This window comes from Rhipicephalus microplus, chromosome 10, assembly GCF_043290135.1.
Source record: "Rhipicephalus microplus isolate Deutch F79 chromosome 10, USDA_Rmic, whole genome shotgun sequence".
Taxonomy (NCBI): Eukaryota; Metazoa; Arthropoda; class Arachnida; order Ixodida; family Ixodidae; genus Rhipicephalus; species Rhipicephalus microplus.
In genome coordinates, this window is record NC_134709.1 from 95,989,430 (window position 1) to 96,006,365 (window position 16,936).

The 16,936-nt window shown below is 47.4% G+C and overlaps 1 protein-coding gene across 1 annotated transcript in view; it reads left to right on the forward strand.

Moving 5' to 3' along the window:
* The first annotated feature begins 229 nt into the window (after positions 1 to 229).
* The window catches only part of LOC119185936 (MIF4G domain-containing protein B), a 45,150-nt gene continuing 28,443 nt past the window's right edge, over positions 230 to 16,936 (forward strand). Inside the window, exons 1-2 of the mRNA XM_037434744.2 lie at positions 230 to 494; positions 5,244 to 5,407. Of these exons, the coding sequence (XP_037290641.2) occupies positions 5,246 to 5,407 (162 nt within the window). The 5' untranslated portion in view covers positions 230 to 494; positions 5,244 to 5,245. The remainder of the gene's footprint in view (positions 495 to 5,243; positions 5,408 to 16,936) is intronic.

The following is a 16,936-nucleotide window of genomic DNA, read 5'->3' on the forward strand; positions in this document are numbered from 1 at the left end:
CTAAGATGCGGCGCTCATCGTAGCAGGAACGGCCTTACACCTCCGGCTGCGTGAAAAGTGACTGGACAAATATACAATTTTATTGAGCTGATAACCTACTCAAAGAGCGTCGCCGAAGATGAGCGCGATTTCGCGTGCGATAGTTTTCCAACTGAGGAACACGTGATATCGTCGACATCGTGGCTGTTATCAAAACGCCCATGTCCCTCGAATCCAGAAACGCAAGCCACCGGAGACAACAGACCGGCAGTTCCCCGTGGCTGGCAGTAGCGTCACAGTCCAATTAGAGCACCGTGGCGCAGCCGCGTGATACAAGAGAACTTGACGTTTTTGTTCGTTTGTCTTTTGAAAACACCGTGAAGTAACACCGAAAGGCCGACGTCTGCTCACCGTTCTTCTGTTGCTCTGCCCGACACAAAGCCACTTTCTTTCGACCATCGGCATCAACGTGCATATAGGACTGAACTCACCATCCAACGCTCAGGAATACGCGGGTGAGTGGGGCACAGAGTGCCTTTTTCCACTGTATAGGGATGATGGAAACATTGAATGATTTGTGCATTGAACGTGACATCGGGAGGGCTGTTTCTAGAACAGTGGGCCCGAAGGATACTTTGCTGAGGGTTGACACAATTGAATCAGAAAAAAAATTCAGGCAGCTCTACTTGGCACACACTGATGAAACTAGTGAGCTAGTGGCTCAGTCTTCACCAACTACATAACCTGGTTCAAAGAAATGGGATTGCGATGAAGTGAGAATAAATTACGTGCTAGGAGGGCCTGGGGCAGCTGCGGGCTTATTGGTGAATTGGAAGAGTAGCGAATAGTGGGCGTGGTGGCACGCATATGGTGTAGGATTTAACGAAGTTTGTTGGCACATACCCTTCCATGAACTCTGACGTTCCCCGGACATGAAAGTCTCGACTAAGAATACCTTCGCTGTTGAAAGGCAGAGCCTGGCTTTCCCCTTCTAGTCACGTTCGGTGAATGCGTAATAGCCCCTTGCGAAGTTCGTAGCGCCATCGCTCGGGCTCCTTGCGAAGCAGGACATTACCGGGCAGCGGATAATGCCGGAGTTCACTCACCTGAATTATTCTTGCACCGTGAGCCGGGCTATGTCAGACACCCGACGTGTTCCGCGGTGGTGTCCGCGCGCTGCTGGTTTTATGTCTTCGCTCTCACCCCCTCTCGAATAGCAACAGCTGCGGGCGTACGCGCTTGACCTTGCTCCTAGAAAACGGAGCACGTGGTGCAAGAGAGCGTAGAAGAGGGTAAGTCCGAAGCTTCGCCGCTCCTAATCTCACCGTTCACTCTCTCCTTCCTGCGCCCCACTCTGAAGTTCACTCGTGCCTCACTCTTGACCATTCGCTGGCTGGGCGCTTCTCAAGGACATCAGGAAATGTGTGCTCGACACGCCGTTGTGAAACGACTACACCGAGCCGAGAACGCTCGCTCTTCACTCTAGACCGCTCGCTGGCTGTGCGCCTCTCAAGGCGATGTCTGAAGTCCATGAAGGCGAATGTCTGACCGTAACAGTACCCTCTCTCGGCGCAAGCAATGCCTTCGCATTTCCTCACGATTTCCTTCGGGGAGATGGGGACATTTCATTCAACCTCCTTGAGCCCATCCGCCCCTGGTTATAGACGGCTGGACAACGCTTGTAGTGGTAAAGTCCCGGCCTTAAAGATGTGCCTAAATGAAATAACCAGAACTTTAAAATAAGGACTCGTGCTCCTCACGAAAAAGCGGCCTTGTCGTTTGTCAAGGTCGACAGCATTTCGAGACTAGATGCATACTTCCGGAAAAACGTTAAATAGGAAACTTGCGCCAAATAATTGCCGGGATGGATGATGTGTGCCTTGGCGCTCCCTACACTTTGGTTTCTCCGACAGTTGTTCTTACGGTGGCGTGGTTTTGTTTGGACATGTTGAAGCCAGCTCCAAGGATTTATTCCTAGTATAACTAGTATTGCACTGGCAAACGTGGGAATAATCTTGTCGTGAACTTGTTTACGGCGTTATTTTTCATAACAGGGCCGCATCGACTGTGAGGCCTTTTATGCTCTCTCATAGTATAGTGTATAGTACATGATGAAACATGATGTATAGTACTATAAATCGTTACCCAAAACAAACTCGTACCTCACTTGCCGAGACGCTGCTGCGATTTATGAGATGCCGTGTAATAAATGTTGCCACTGTCCTCTGTTAGGCGCGATGGACTGAGTCCACCAACGCCTTTTTCACTACGCGCTACGCAAGTTAACTTTAATCTCTGATTAAGTTCTAGTATGCTAGTTGTGTTTTTGAGAGCCAAGAACAAAAAAAAAGAAGGAATTGTGCTCACTGCCACGCCGCGGTGGTCTGGTGGCTGAGATACTCAGCTGCTGACCCGCAGGTCGCGTGATCAAACCCCGCTGCGGCGGCTGCATTTCCGATGGAGATGGAAATGCTGTAGGTCCATGTCCTCCGATTTGGGAGCATGTTAAAGAATCCCAGGTGTTTGAAATTTCCGGAGCCCTCCACTACGCCATCTCTCGTAATCGTATCGTGTTTTTGGGACGTTAAACCCCACATATCAATAAATCATTTGGCGGGATTAAAGGGCGGCTGTGTTTTCGATGGAGGCGATAATGCTGTAGACCAGCGTGCTCAGATTGGTGTGCATGTTAAAGAACCCCAGGTGGTCGAAATTTCCAGACCCGTCCATTACGGCGTCTCTCATAATCATACGCTGGTTTAAGGACGTGAAACCGCAGATATCAATTTATCAATGAATTGTGGGTCACAGTTACAGCGTATCGATGCTTGTGTTATCAGTCGAAAAACGCTTGCAAGCGTAGGAGTGAGCAGAGTTCTCCATAGGTGAGGGGGAGGGGAGTAGCACTTTATTGTGGTAAGGCCGCTCTAGTTTTACAAGGTAGTGACAAATAAAGTCCCTGATTATTTTTAGGAAAGTACCGCCATTATATTAACCGAGCCGCTGCACACCGTTCTCTCGGGCCGCCACGAGCATCGCGCATGTAATCAGCGTGGCATAGCATTTTCGATAGTAAACCGACGCGAGACGGGTGATAGGGCCAGCGCCCGCACGGTGGCAGTTTGGGAGAGGGTACGAAGATGAGTGTCGGTACATTCGTTATATTAAGATACCTTACAAACGAATACACGTGCGCGCCCGGACATTGAGTGCGAAGAGCAGCGCTAGAGGATACAGTCCGTTCGCTCCCATGCATCTAATGAGCGCCTAGAACAGAGCTCACTGTTTCCTAGAAATAATTAATTAGTAGCATTTTAGGCCTGAGATGCCTATAAGATATTACACTACCGGAACACTAACATAAACGACGCTGGAGCACATTGCAATCAAACGAGTGCACTTCTAAAGCAGTTTTCTTGAGCAGCTGTCTTGCCGGGCGTTTATTTTTTGGTTCTTTTCATCTTTTGAAATTCATCATAAGATGAAGTAGATGCGATATTTGGTTGAGCCAATCGTATGTAATCTAGTTCGAAAAAGATAACAATATTAAGTTGGGTCTAACATCCCGGAACCACGATATAATTGTGAGAGTTGTCGTAGTGGAGGGCGCTGTAAATTCCGTCCGTTTTGTGTTCTTTAAAGTGCACGTAATGCGCACAGTATACGGGCCTCTGGCATTTTGCGTTTATCGAAATGGGACCGCCGTGGCCGGAATAGAACACGCGACCGAAACTGATTTGTTACGCTTTATGCATTAACAAACCGAAGAGAAATGCAAGATGGAATTCTGAGATTTGTGAGAATAGTACCCTGGTTTCATTAATTCAGCGTGATTGCTACTGTTGAAGTAATACGAGAAAAACGAGAAAAAAACGAGAAAAATAACCATCAGTGGCGTCAGCATCAACCCCAGCTATCAAAGAATTCAGTAGTTGATAACGTCGTCTCATGACGTCATCGTAATATTACAGGTCGCCATAAATTGTGACACCATCGTGAGGCCACACGAGGACGTCATCACGCGACATCGTCGCTTGGTCACATTGGGCAGATCTCGGAGGCAATGCAAAACTTCGTAGGGTGCTTAAAGCTTTCGGGTGGCGGTGTGTATATCAGTGCACTATAGACTGCGAAGTTCCGCTTTCGTATACAAGTAAATTTGGCAAATTAAAGTTTAACGACCACTACAGTGAACTACGCCCAACACTCATAGTCCAAAGCCCACTTTGTGCCAAAATAAAAGAGTTCGGAGTTGTTTTTCTTCGCTTCAGAACAGTGTACCTGAGTTCGTTTACGAGGAAGACAGTTCTGATGAATTCCTCGAGTAGTATTTGTCATATTTATTATTGAATAACTGACAGTGGTGTAATACTAGTTTTGCGAGTGTTGTTCTAAACTGTTAGAGCTGTTTTTTTGTTCTTTTTTTTTAAATCGTACTAGCGACACTGTCGTATTGCTTGTGTTGCCGGTGCTATCAAGTATTTCTGTGCTGTTCCTTTTTTTTTTCCTGTAACTCCCATTTTCTAATACTTCCACTGTAACTCCACAACACTACAAGGTATTCAGGCCTGCAGTGTTGCAAAACAAATAACTAAACGCATCAGGGATGATAGAGCTGATCAGAGACGCTGAGTTGATCTCTTAGGCACCTATTCCTGTGCTGAGTGGCGTAGAGGTTTGCCGGCGTAACCGTTAGAGCAAACACAGACAAAGGAGAGGGAATGCAGAGTCTGTCGATACACAATCTACTGGCCTCCAACCTTGCCATCTTCCTCTGACAAGCGTGCTGGCCCTTCCGATGGAGCTCGGGTGCACATAAAGCAGGGCTGGCCCGTGCCCTACGGCTGGCCTTGCTTGTCGTAACGACGCTGTCGGCGTTTCGTTCGATTCGCGACGCCTTCGATGCACTGAGTGCTGTGAAAATCATTTCAACGCTGGCGGTTTCTGTGACAATCGGTAACGAATTTTAAAATGCTATAACGGTGCCTATAGCCAAACCTTCATATACGGCTTGCGTTGCCCCAGCACGAGGCAGCACTCCAAGTTGGCATTAAGAAGTATCGTTATCGTCGGCGATTTTAATTTTGTTCCATGATAAAAATATGAATCACCGTTTAGACACAAAACCCCGGAAATATTTTTTGTCTTATAAAAAAGAGCTTTGTCTAAACGCTCTTTTATATTTTTATCATGAAACGTCACCAACTCACCCAATCTTCTTGTCTGTTCCTGTTGAAGTAATGATCCTATGTTTTTTCTTGCAGACATGGCCGACATGATCGCGTCTAGAGAGAAAAACGCCGATAAAGAGATACCGTCGTCGGCCACTGGTGGTGCGGATGGCGTTTGTGGCGTAAAGGCGTTGGTCACAACTGGGACTGAGTCTCGCACGAAAAAGTCCACGGTTGTCACTGTGTTGTATTCGAATGTGAGTCATCCTACGCGCGTTGTCGAACGTCTGTGAGTGGCTGGGGTATTTAAACGTACTTTAGCTAGGTTCGCATCAACACTTTCAGGACATAGACTTGGTTGAGTGAATGGTTGTCGCGGTGATGACATCGCCGTACGCTTCACCCGCCGTTCACTCAACGAAGTGGTAGCTGCTGTATAGCTTTTTTTTATCTTCGTAGAAGCCAGAACCATTTATCTGTGTCTGACATCAGCGTTAAAAACTCTGCAAAACATAACAATTGGCAGATTCCACGTACAGTGGGAATTAATGATATGCGAAGCTCACAGGAGAAATTTTGATATGTCACTTTAAAATCAGCATGACGATATGAGGTGGAGGTAAATGATGCCGTACATGATTTCCGTGTCATGAGTCTCTTGTTTGGATGTGTTTTTTACCTTGGTCATTTATTCACGTCACTTGATACCAGATTTAGTATATGTGGAGCTATCGAAACGGCCACGAGCACGCTATGAGCGTGGCTTGTCATGTTCTTACATGACACGCGTGCCAGGATCATCATGTTTGCACCAGTCATATATTTTGTCATTTATTGACGTCACCTAACACCAAATTTGGTATATGTGCAGTTAGCAAAACGGCCGCGAGCGCATCATGAAGGGCCCAATACTCTAACGTATCGTTGACGCGCGCGCACGCTGGGCACAGCTACGCTACGTTAGCAAAACGCTAGCACTCTATCTATAGTCTGACGCCAGGGGCGACTAGCGTCGGTCGGCGCGGCGCCACGGCAACCGGCGCGAAAGGCGACATGCTGCACTTCGTGCCGATGCATTACCCAGACAACGCTGCGTCTTGTCTTTTCGTGACGGAGGGACGAAGGACGCCCTGAAAGGCGCTTGCGTCAAAGCAATGCAGCGTGGCGCGCGCCTGCGAGTTTATGGCAGGACCGGTACCTGACGTGGCAACGCCAGCGTTAAGCGACGAAATGAACGCCGCCGAGCACGCGCACCACGTGACGTCAAAATATATTGGCGCCGTGACTGTGGCATGTAGTCATGCTCTCAGGTGACATGCTTCTCATGATTGTCATGTTTGCACCAGTCTCATATTTTCGTCATACATTGTGGTCACGCAATACCAAATTTGGCATGTGAAGCTAGCGAAACCACCGCGAGCGCACCATCAGTGTGGCATATAGTTATGTTGTTACATGACACGCATGTTGTGATTATAAGGTTTGGAAGTGATTTACGTATGTCGGGCGTTCGCGTTGCGTGATACCGAGTTTGGTACATGAGAAGCTAGCGAAACGGCGCGAGCGCATCATGAGCGTAGCATGTAGTCATGTTGTTACATGACATGCATTTCATGTTTATCATTTTAGCACCAGTATCACACCTTCGTCACCCATTCTCGTCCCGTAATACCAAATTTGCTATAAGTGAAGCTAGCGAAACAGCCACCAGCGCATCATGAGCCTGGATAGTCATGTTGTTACACGACACGCATCTCATAAGTATCATGTTTGCACCAGTCACATACCTTCGTCATCTATTCACGTACTGTAATACCAAATTTGGTATATGTGATGCTAGCAAAACGGCCGCGTGCGCATAACGAGCGTGGCATGTAGTCATGTTGTTGATTGACACGCATGTAATAATCTTCATGTTAGGGTCTGTCGCTTGTGTTCGCCATGTAATCTTGGTATCCCATACCAGTTTCGCAACATGCCATGGGAACGAAACCACCGCAAGAGGTGCAGGACCAGAAAATATAAATCATGACATTCATGACATACATGTAATGATTTTCATAATATGGCTAGTCAAATATGTTCTTCATACAGTCATGTTATGCCATACCAAGTTTGGTATTGATACCATAATCAAAACGGCCAGGACAGCTAAATGTCGTAGGCGACTAGATAGATAGAAAGATAGATAGATAGATATAGAGATAGATATAGATAGATAGATAGATAGATACGCTCAAAGTCGCCGAAGTTCACTAAGAAATGCTTCGCATTTAAAACATTGCACCACCTCTCCGAAGAGAACCGAGATGGGATGCGAAGCAGCGGCGGTGGGCACGGCGTTGGCCCGGTTAAAACGGGCGTCGAGGTCTGTGCTTGAAGAAGGGTTTGAAGCTAAACTTGGTGTAGCCTTTACTCGAGTAAACGTTTGTTTGAAGCGAAAATACACGGGAGGAAGGTTGGGTTTCATGTAAATTTCATCGCAGATAAGCGAGCCGAAAGAGCAGACAGATTTAGTCACGCGTTCACAGCAACCGTACGCAGCCTGCTGGCCATTTGCAATGGCAGGCCGTGTCCGAACGGCTGCTGAGGACGCGCAACTGAATCTGCCTAGTGTTTCAACTCGACGTGCGGTCGAGCGTTGCGGGCAGTGGAGAGGGTTAAGCGAGAGAGAAGTGCGTTGCGAGTGTGCGGAGAAAGAGTGTGACGTCAACACTCAGCTGTGACTTGACCTACTTCGTACAAATCTAACACCTGCGGTGAGAGGGTTTGTGTGGACACAGGGGACTGAGTTATACGAGCTAGTCAAAGAGCTGCTTCGCATCTCAAACAAAAGATTGCGCTCAAGCGCGAGGTAATCAGTGCGAAGGCCAGAAATTGTAATGTACAAAATAAGGCTAAGAGCCGTCCTTTTTGGATTAGAACTCGCTTAACACAAGAAAACGGTTGATGAAAGGATTACGGTTACTTTATGGATAAAAGCGGCTTTCGTACTGTGGTTTCTTGGAACGCAAGGTGAGCTCTGAGAGCACAGCAAGGTTTACGAGCCGTGTTTTACGGCCTGCAGAGAATGGGCCTTTCGAACAACGAAGCATCTCATTGATGTCATGATGTATCGAAAGGGCTCCAGGACATATTTATGTCAACTGTAACACTGCACATTGTGAACCCATTGGCAGGCGAGGATTTCGAGGAGGTAATTTTAGATGAGCTGGAAGGGATAATAAGGCCCTTATCTCCTTAACACCTGGACCGGACGGGGTAACAAATGCAATGATAAAAGTCATATTCGTGATTTCTGCTACTGAAGTGCTCAATCTGGTGAATTTTTTTTTGACAAAAGCTTGGATACCTGCGGAATGGAAGCTGTCTAAAGTGATTCCTCTTCTTAAAAAGTAGGAAACAGTATTTGCATTAGACAATGTAAGGCCAATAATACTCACGTCTAATCCGGTTAAGCTAATTGAAAGAGTTTTAAATGCCTGGGTAATGAAATATATTGGTAGTAACGCAGTCTTAAACCCCAGTCAAATTGGTTTTAGATCTGGTTGCTCAATATGGTGTGGCATATGGATTCATAGAGCCGAATACAACTGGCTAGGCGTCGGCGCCAATACTGAGCATTGGATACTCTACATTTGGCTAAAGCGTGTGGTAGGGTTGAGCATTCAATCTTATTAAAACAGATTGAATATCACCACTTTCCCAACTACATCACTGCGTGGGTTTCGGAGTTTTTCAGAGGCAGAGATTATTACTGCTTTAAAGATGGGTACTGATCGAACATATATAGACAGACAGGTGGCGCACCACAGGGGGCTGTCCTGTCCCCAGTTCTATTTAAGATCTTCTCAAGCTCCATTCCATCAACTGAGAATATTCCGTTGTATGTGTACGTCCACGATATTGCTTTTTTTGCAAGTAATACCGATCTGCAATCCCTATGCCAGAGTCTACAAAATTATCTCAATATGAGAGAAGAATAGCTCAAAAACATTTACATGACGCTGAAAGTGAAGAAAGGTGTACTTTTTGCATTCTCTTTTCTGCAGCCTATCAACATCTCGTGATATATAGTAACGAGCTCATTCCGCAGGCATATTCTCCTAAATATCTAATCAGCCTATATAAAAATACATTATATTAGAGGAGCCACTTGATGGTGTGTACTTCAAGGCAACACGCTCCAGAGGGTGGCTACAGAAGCTCGCAAACCGTAAGGCAGGTTTACAAAGACATGCGCTAATAATGTTATATAAACTTTATGTCTGGCCTATAATGGAATGCGGATGTGTATTGTTTTCTGGCTGTGCAACTAATAAAATGAGACCTCTAATACTGTTGGACAGAGAAGCATTGCGTTTGTGCCTGGGTCTCAAAGTTTGTTGCAAGCAACGTGTTGCATATGAAAGCTCGGCTGCCTTCTCTGCTGAAGAAGTTCAAAATTCTTACTGTGCAATTATTCTTAAAGATGTACAGTTCCCACCAAGGACTCCCATTTTACGTTTTCATTCAAGAACTAAATTTATTGTTGGAAACACAGTGGTCGCGAGTACACGACCCACAAATCAAATTTGTACAAGTGATTCTACAGCAATGGAATGTAAATGTAAAAATTAAACATATTGGCCCAATAGACAACCTAATGTCAATGCTTAGCATACAATTTGATGATATATTTCCTCATAACATGAAACAATTGACACATACGTACTTAAATGACCAGTTAGCAGATTATTCGGCTAACCTGGAAATAAGCACTATCATTGCGATTGATGCATCTGTGTCTTAAGAAAAGGCTAGGGTTGGCATCTTCTCTCCTTTTAACTGGTCCTTTTCTATTCGACTTCCAGATTATACCACTGTATTCATGGCAGAACTAGTGGCTATTGTTCTTTCCTTACGCAAATTGCCCTCAAGCGAATCATCAGCAGTGAACATTACAGGTTCAATATCAGTGTGTAATGCACTTTTTGCTGCAGCAAATGCAGAGCTGATGAATACGTTTCATCACTTGTTACCGAAAAACGTAAAAAAAGCTACACATACACACGCACACGCGCACGCACACACACACACACGCACACAAACACGCACGCATGCACGCACGAGTGCGTGCACACATGCATACATACATGGATACATGGATAAATGTATGCATACATACATATGGCTTGATAGAAATTTCACAATTGTACTTGCGGTAGAGTTTATAGGAGAGTGCCAACTGGCTCATGTTTTGAGCACAGTCACTCATTTCTTTGCGGCATGTTTGAAGCATAAACCGAAACATTTGACGAGACTATCCATTGCTGCACACGGGACCATTTACATTCTAATCTTGAAAGTGACGCTCGCGGATTCTCCAGGTAATTTTCTTTTTCCTCTTTGAGACGAAAAAAGCCGCCAGGGGGCTGAGGTGTATAGTCGCACCTCACATGGGCTTCTGCTCCTATTGCTATTTTCAGTGCAGCCTTGCCTGGACACTGCTCGCGCTTGGTGACCTGCGATTCCTCACGTTGGAGGGCATCGTTTGACACCAGACTCATTGCAGCGAGTGTACTTTTTTTACTAGATATTGAACTCTAAACATATTGTGCCTGTTCTCTGGGACGCAACATCGCCAAGGAATTCAGAGGCCGCGCTGCACGTGAACGCCGCTGTGGCACGAGGACGGGCCTGCGAAACGAGCTGGATGCCAGCGTCTCGTAGGTGCACGCGCAAGCTGCTCGCGCAACTTAGAGACGCAGCGTCTGAGGTAAGGAGCTAACGCTCTCATGGAAACGCAGACGTCTAACCCACGTCAAAAAATCCCGAGTACGATGCAAGTGGACAACACGGAGGGTAACTTAAGAAAGGCATCACAATGGACGTTTGATGAAAATAGTGGTGAAACGACAGGCAAAGCCCACATTGAGTGGCTTCAAGCTGGCCGTAAAGACAGGTCAGCCAAAGAAGACAGGTCAGCCGAAGAACGAGCTATGCAACCTGTGAAGCCAGACGCCGAATCCCAACCGCAACGTCAACGCAGCACTAGGATGCGGCCATTCCCTACTAATGACTTCAAAATTGTAATCCGCCCGCAACCAGGACTAGATCTTTCAAAACGAACACTCATCGAGGTTACACGTGCCGTCGGAAGATCCAGTGGCTTGGCCCAGCAGGACTTTTATGACCATGCGCGAGTGCAGGTGAAGAAAGTAGAGAATGTGATCATCGCAAGCACAGCAAGTACTGAACGAGCTTCCGAACTGCAAAGTGTAAATGCTATACAGCTCGGTGGAGTAATATATCAAGTGAATCCGAACATTCGACACCCCGATGATGTGTTCCGCGGAGTGATCTACGGCCTCGAACCAGAAACAAGCCCCACAGAGATTGATGCAGGACTTCGCGTAGACCCAAGATACCACGTCCACAGCTGCAGTCATCACTTTCGACGGGCAGCACGTTCCTTTTTACGTAACGCACCTCAGTAAAGACTACCGATGCAAGCCATTCCGGAAGTCCATCGAATATTGCCGAACCTGTGGTGCCGTAGGTCACCGACAAGACATCTGCCCTCAGCCGAAAGCGATGTTCTGCTACAAATGCGGCCGCGACAAGGACAAAGAACCACATGACTGCCAACCGATGTGCAAGATCTGCGGAGAAGACCGTGAGACTGCTGGAGAGGAATGCAAGAATAAGCTCCGCAGCAAGCCCCCTCCTTACCAAGTAAGACGTCAGCGCTTCAATAACGCCCGCGCCCGTGCGAATTGCTGGAGTACTTGCACCAATGATTTACCCGGGTCAGTTATCACACTAGAAATTTCACGGGCCCCTCTTTCCCCTCAAAATTTGGCCGAAGTCGCTCTCACTCTAAGAAATAAGGTTGCTCTGGATCCCGCATGTCATCACGGTCTCGCTTTGTTAGGGGAATCAGTTACGCTGTCGCAGTTACCGGCAGTGATGGGCGCAGTTCTCTAAATACTACAAGTGCGTCGACCACCTCGCCTGCTCAGACAGCGACCATCCGGGCTATAGAAAATAAAGTCCAAGATCTACAACGGAGTGTACAACAACGCCCGCCAGCCGAGTGTAGCACACTAGAACTTGACGACAGCATACTAAAACAGACGGAAGCCAGAATAATGAAGTGGGTAGAACAAAAGCCAGAAGCACATGAAGCGAAGATGCTCGACCTCGTCGAACGACGCCTTGAAGCTTTCGAGAAAGCCCTGACTGTGAAACTCCTCGTATCCATAGACATAACCATAGAGAAAGTGGTTACTAAAATTACGCAAAATGTAGACCCACTCACCCTACTGTAAGCACGCTCGACGCAAAGCTTGATGGCTTCATGGCACAACAGCATAACTTCATAACATATGCATACAAAAATTTCGTTACCCAGGAGCAGCTGGTGGAGTAATCAGGGACCAAGCGATAAAAGCGAAAGACTTTAGGGGATGAAACTGCAGCGGAAATTTGATTGACAGCACCAAATGACCAGCACCAGGCGGGAATTAACTGCCAGAATGGCAGGTTCCGCACATAGACAGTCTGAGCCACTCCCCACTCTTCGAATTTGGCCCTGGACTTGCAAATCCTACAGACCTCGTTCTGTAAACTTGCAAGAATATGTTAAAACAAATAATCCAGATGTGATCGCGTTGCAGGAAACCCACACAGAAACAAAATCAAGCTCCCTGGCTACAGCACTCTCACATGCTCACTCCGCACCGCAATTCTAGTCAAGAAGACTCTAACCGCACAGGCTCATGAACTTGAAGGCATTGGCATCGAACACACCATCGTGGAGATAATCCCGCCTTGGAAGACTCAACAAAGCTTATACCTGGCCAACCTTTACAGCCCTCCGCGGGAGCAGTTACACCAATACGACGACTTCGTCCTCGAGCTCCGTCAAATGGTTAACGGCAACCGACTCGTCATAGTTGGGGACTTCAATGCTCCACACGCGGCCTGGGGCTATCACAGCACCACCAAAAAAGAGGCGCGTGTTCATGACGCTGGACAGCAACACGGTCTGACGCTGTGGAATGACTTGCTCCATCCAACCCGAGTGGGCAACAGCGTGTCAAGGGATACAAATCCTGATCTCACGTTTATTAGAGACGTGCCCAACGCAACGTGGACAAGAATACCACACACTCCAGGGAGTGACCATCACACAATTCAAGTAGAGGTCGAACAGGCTCACCGCTCTCTCAAGACAGGAAAAGCTCGGCTCACGGACTAGGCCGCCTACAGGAAAGACCTTGATGATGACTCGACTATTGAAGACATTGAAGCCTGGTTAAACAGTACTGTAAGTGTTGCTAACGGACATACCAAAACGATAAACTTGATCGAAGACAATCCGGCAGTCGATAATCATCTCTTTCACCTATGGGAAGCTCGAAGATCTCTTATTAAACAATGGCAACGGTAGAAGCTCAACCGCAAGCTGAAGCGCCGCATCGCCGTACTCACTAGACAGCCACAGGAGTACGCCGAAGAACTTGTGAGCCAGAACTGGCGATCCTTCTGCGACAGACTTCAAGGGACATTGAGCACCGAGAAGACTTGGCGCATTCTTCGAGCCCTGATCAACGACACCTACACCAAACCTAATCAAAGAAATAAAATTCAGCGGCTCATGCGCAACTATGAGGGCACAGAACACTAGTCACTCCAAGAACTTCAAGCAAAACTGCGTGGCTTGGTTAACCAGCAAGCTACCTCCATCAACAATTCGACACCCACGGAGTACCGAGGACCACTGAACGAAGCACTAGACCAGCCTTTCACGCTGGCAGAGCTACATGCGGTCCTCGCTAAGCTTACGCGCAACACGAGCCCAGGAAAAGACGGAGTGACCAATAAGCACCTACGACAGCTACCGCCCCAGGCATTGACGGCACTCCTTCGGCACTATAACGACTGCAAGAGAAAGGGTGAGCTACCACAAGCCTAGAAGAACTCAGAGGTGACCATGATACTCAAGCCAAACAAGCCAATCTCGATTGCGAATCTTCGTCCCATTTCACTTAGATTGGACGCTGGGAAACTTTTTGAGCACATGATAAACGAGCGGCTCACCACACATCTCGAAGACAATGGTCACTACCCGAACACCATGTTCGGCTTCCGCCAAATGCTCAGCACACAAGACGTCCTCTTGCAGATAAAGGAAGATATTCTTCTCCGCTTGAGCAAGCACAGTAAGTCATATATTCTATCTTTGGACGTAAAGGGCGCATTTAATCACGTGAGCCACGAAGCCATTCTGCGTAGCCTGGAAGATGTCGGCTGCGGTTCCAAGACATACGCCTATATGCTGGCTTTCTTCACCAACCGCACTGCCACTGTAGGGATTGTCAATATCAGGAGCGAGCTTCTTCAACTCCCTAAAAAAGGCACGCCGCAGGGCTCAGTGATATCACCAGAGCTTTTCAACTTGGCCCTCCTTAAGCTCCCACGTCTCTTGGACGCTGTCCCTGGGATACATCACGCGTTATACGCCGATGATATCACTATGAGCACAAGTGGTCCAAGCATGGGTGAACAGGAAGACCGACTTCAAGAGGCAGTTAACATCGCTTAACGATATCTCAAGACCTGCCGACTCCGATGTGCTCCGGAAAAGTCGGAACTGTTAGTACTTGCGACACACACCCGGGGTAGACCACCAAGCTACGACGCTCTTGACCCACAAGTCTTTCTACAGGGAGTCCAAATACCACAACTTGACATGCTTCGAGTCCTTGAACTACATATACATAAAGATGGGTCTGGCTCAGCTGCCATACCATGGTTGCAGAACACTGTGACACAGATCATCCACCTAATCCGAAGAGTGGCTAAGCGCCGCATTGACTTCAAAAAGCACGACACCCTAAAAATGGTACAAGCTCTCCTTTACAGCCGCATAACGTACGGAACTCCCTACCTCAACCTGAAGACAGCGGAGAAAGAAAAACCTAATCTGCTGATACGAAGGGCTACAAAGCTTGCCCTAGGACTGCCGCCAGGCGCCTCCACTGACCAAGTGCTTCGCATGGGAGTTCATAATACGTGGGAAGAACTCACCGAAGCACACCTCACCAACCAGGTCGAGAGACTCAAGCTGTCACTAACAGGGCAAGGCGTCCTTCGACGCACAGGATACCAGACCACTCTAGAACCCAACGAAGAACGCAAAAGCAAAATACCGTCACAGCTGCGAGAAAGCCTTGAAATTTAGCAGATCCCTCGAAACATGCATCCTCAACATCACCGAGAAAGGCGGCTCGCCAGGGTTAACATGATCCGAAAAAAGCATGGCAATGACCCGTAGGCGCGATACGTGGACGCAGCCAAATATCCGGACGTAATGCCTTCGCCATTACCGTCACAGATTACAAGGGCGCGGTACTGGCATCGGCGACTATCCTCGCCAAACGTGCGGAAACAGCTGAAGAGGCTGCTATAGCACTCACCACCCAGACGAGTGAGGATCCCATCGTGGTCCTTACTGACTCACAAACAGCGGCACGGAACTACCTGAAAGGCAGGGTCGCCACGGTAGCAATTAGGCTACTAAAGCGCATAGACAATCCTCCTCCCTACACATGCATCGTGTGGATTCCGGGTCATGAAGGTCTCGAGGGAAATGAAGCGGCACACACCACCGCCCGCGAATGCGTCAACCGGGCATTCCCATACGAGATCCGAGGCACCTCCCACTCAACAACAGAATCAGAGGCAAGAAAAGCCATACCACTAACGTACCATGCATTACTGCAACACTATTGGCTCGATCGCAGGTTATACCCTCCGCCACATCCAAAACTCACAAGAGACGAAGGGACTGCCTATAGGCGTCTTCTAAGCAACACGTTCACCCACGGCGTACTATTGCACCATATGAGGCAAACGTCACACAGCTGCATCTGCCCTCACTGCAAAGTGGCAGACACTCTGGCACACCTCCTACTGCAGTGCAAAGTAAGCGTCGCAAGACTACGAGCAGCAGCACCAGATGCGGACCAAGACCACCTCAGTGAAGCGTGGGAGCTGCGATCTCTCAGCCGGACCTGGTCGAGCAGTGTCAACTCGTCGCTCGAGCTCGGCGGGCTCTACAAGCCAGAGGGTTCCTGGAATAAGAAACCCTCTCACCTCCACTCACAAGCTTCTTTCAATAAATGTTTTCTGTCTCTCTCTCTTTTTGAGACGCCGACGAAGCGACCGCAAGATTTCGCACTTCCGATGAAAGGCGCCTATAAAGCTGCTAGGTGGCGTGGTAACTGTGTTTCAGGCGTAAGTTATCAAGAGCTGTGTGCAAACGGACAATTTGAACACGAATACAAGTCATACTGCATTATGTTGTAATGTATTTAATGCCGCAATACGTTCATTATTTTCTGAATAGTTATTCCCAATAGTAATGAAAGGTATATCTATCCAAAATTCACCCTGCTATGTTTTTTTGCATAAATTGAATGAAATCTCGCACCAGAAAATGCGTAGCACATTTTGTTTTTGGCTGCATTTATTCAAGGATTTATGTTTTAGTTTTTGTAATGGTTTGCGGAAAGCTGCAAACCATACGACTCGTCAAACTTGATATTGACCGCAGCAAAGTAATCACGTACATTAACATAAAAAAGAGAGGTACTTGGGCATACATTCATTGCGCCGCGTCTGAAAATAAACGAAAGCCTAATGCATAGTCCCATTTTTTAGCCACTAGTTGACAAAATTAGAACAACCATGTGGTGAGGAAAACTTTACGAAGAGAAAACGAGCAAGTAGGATGC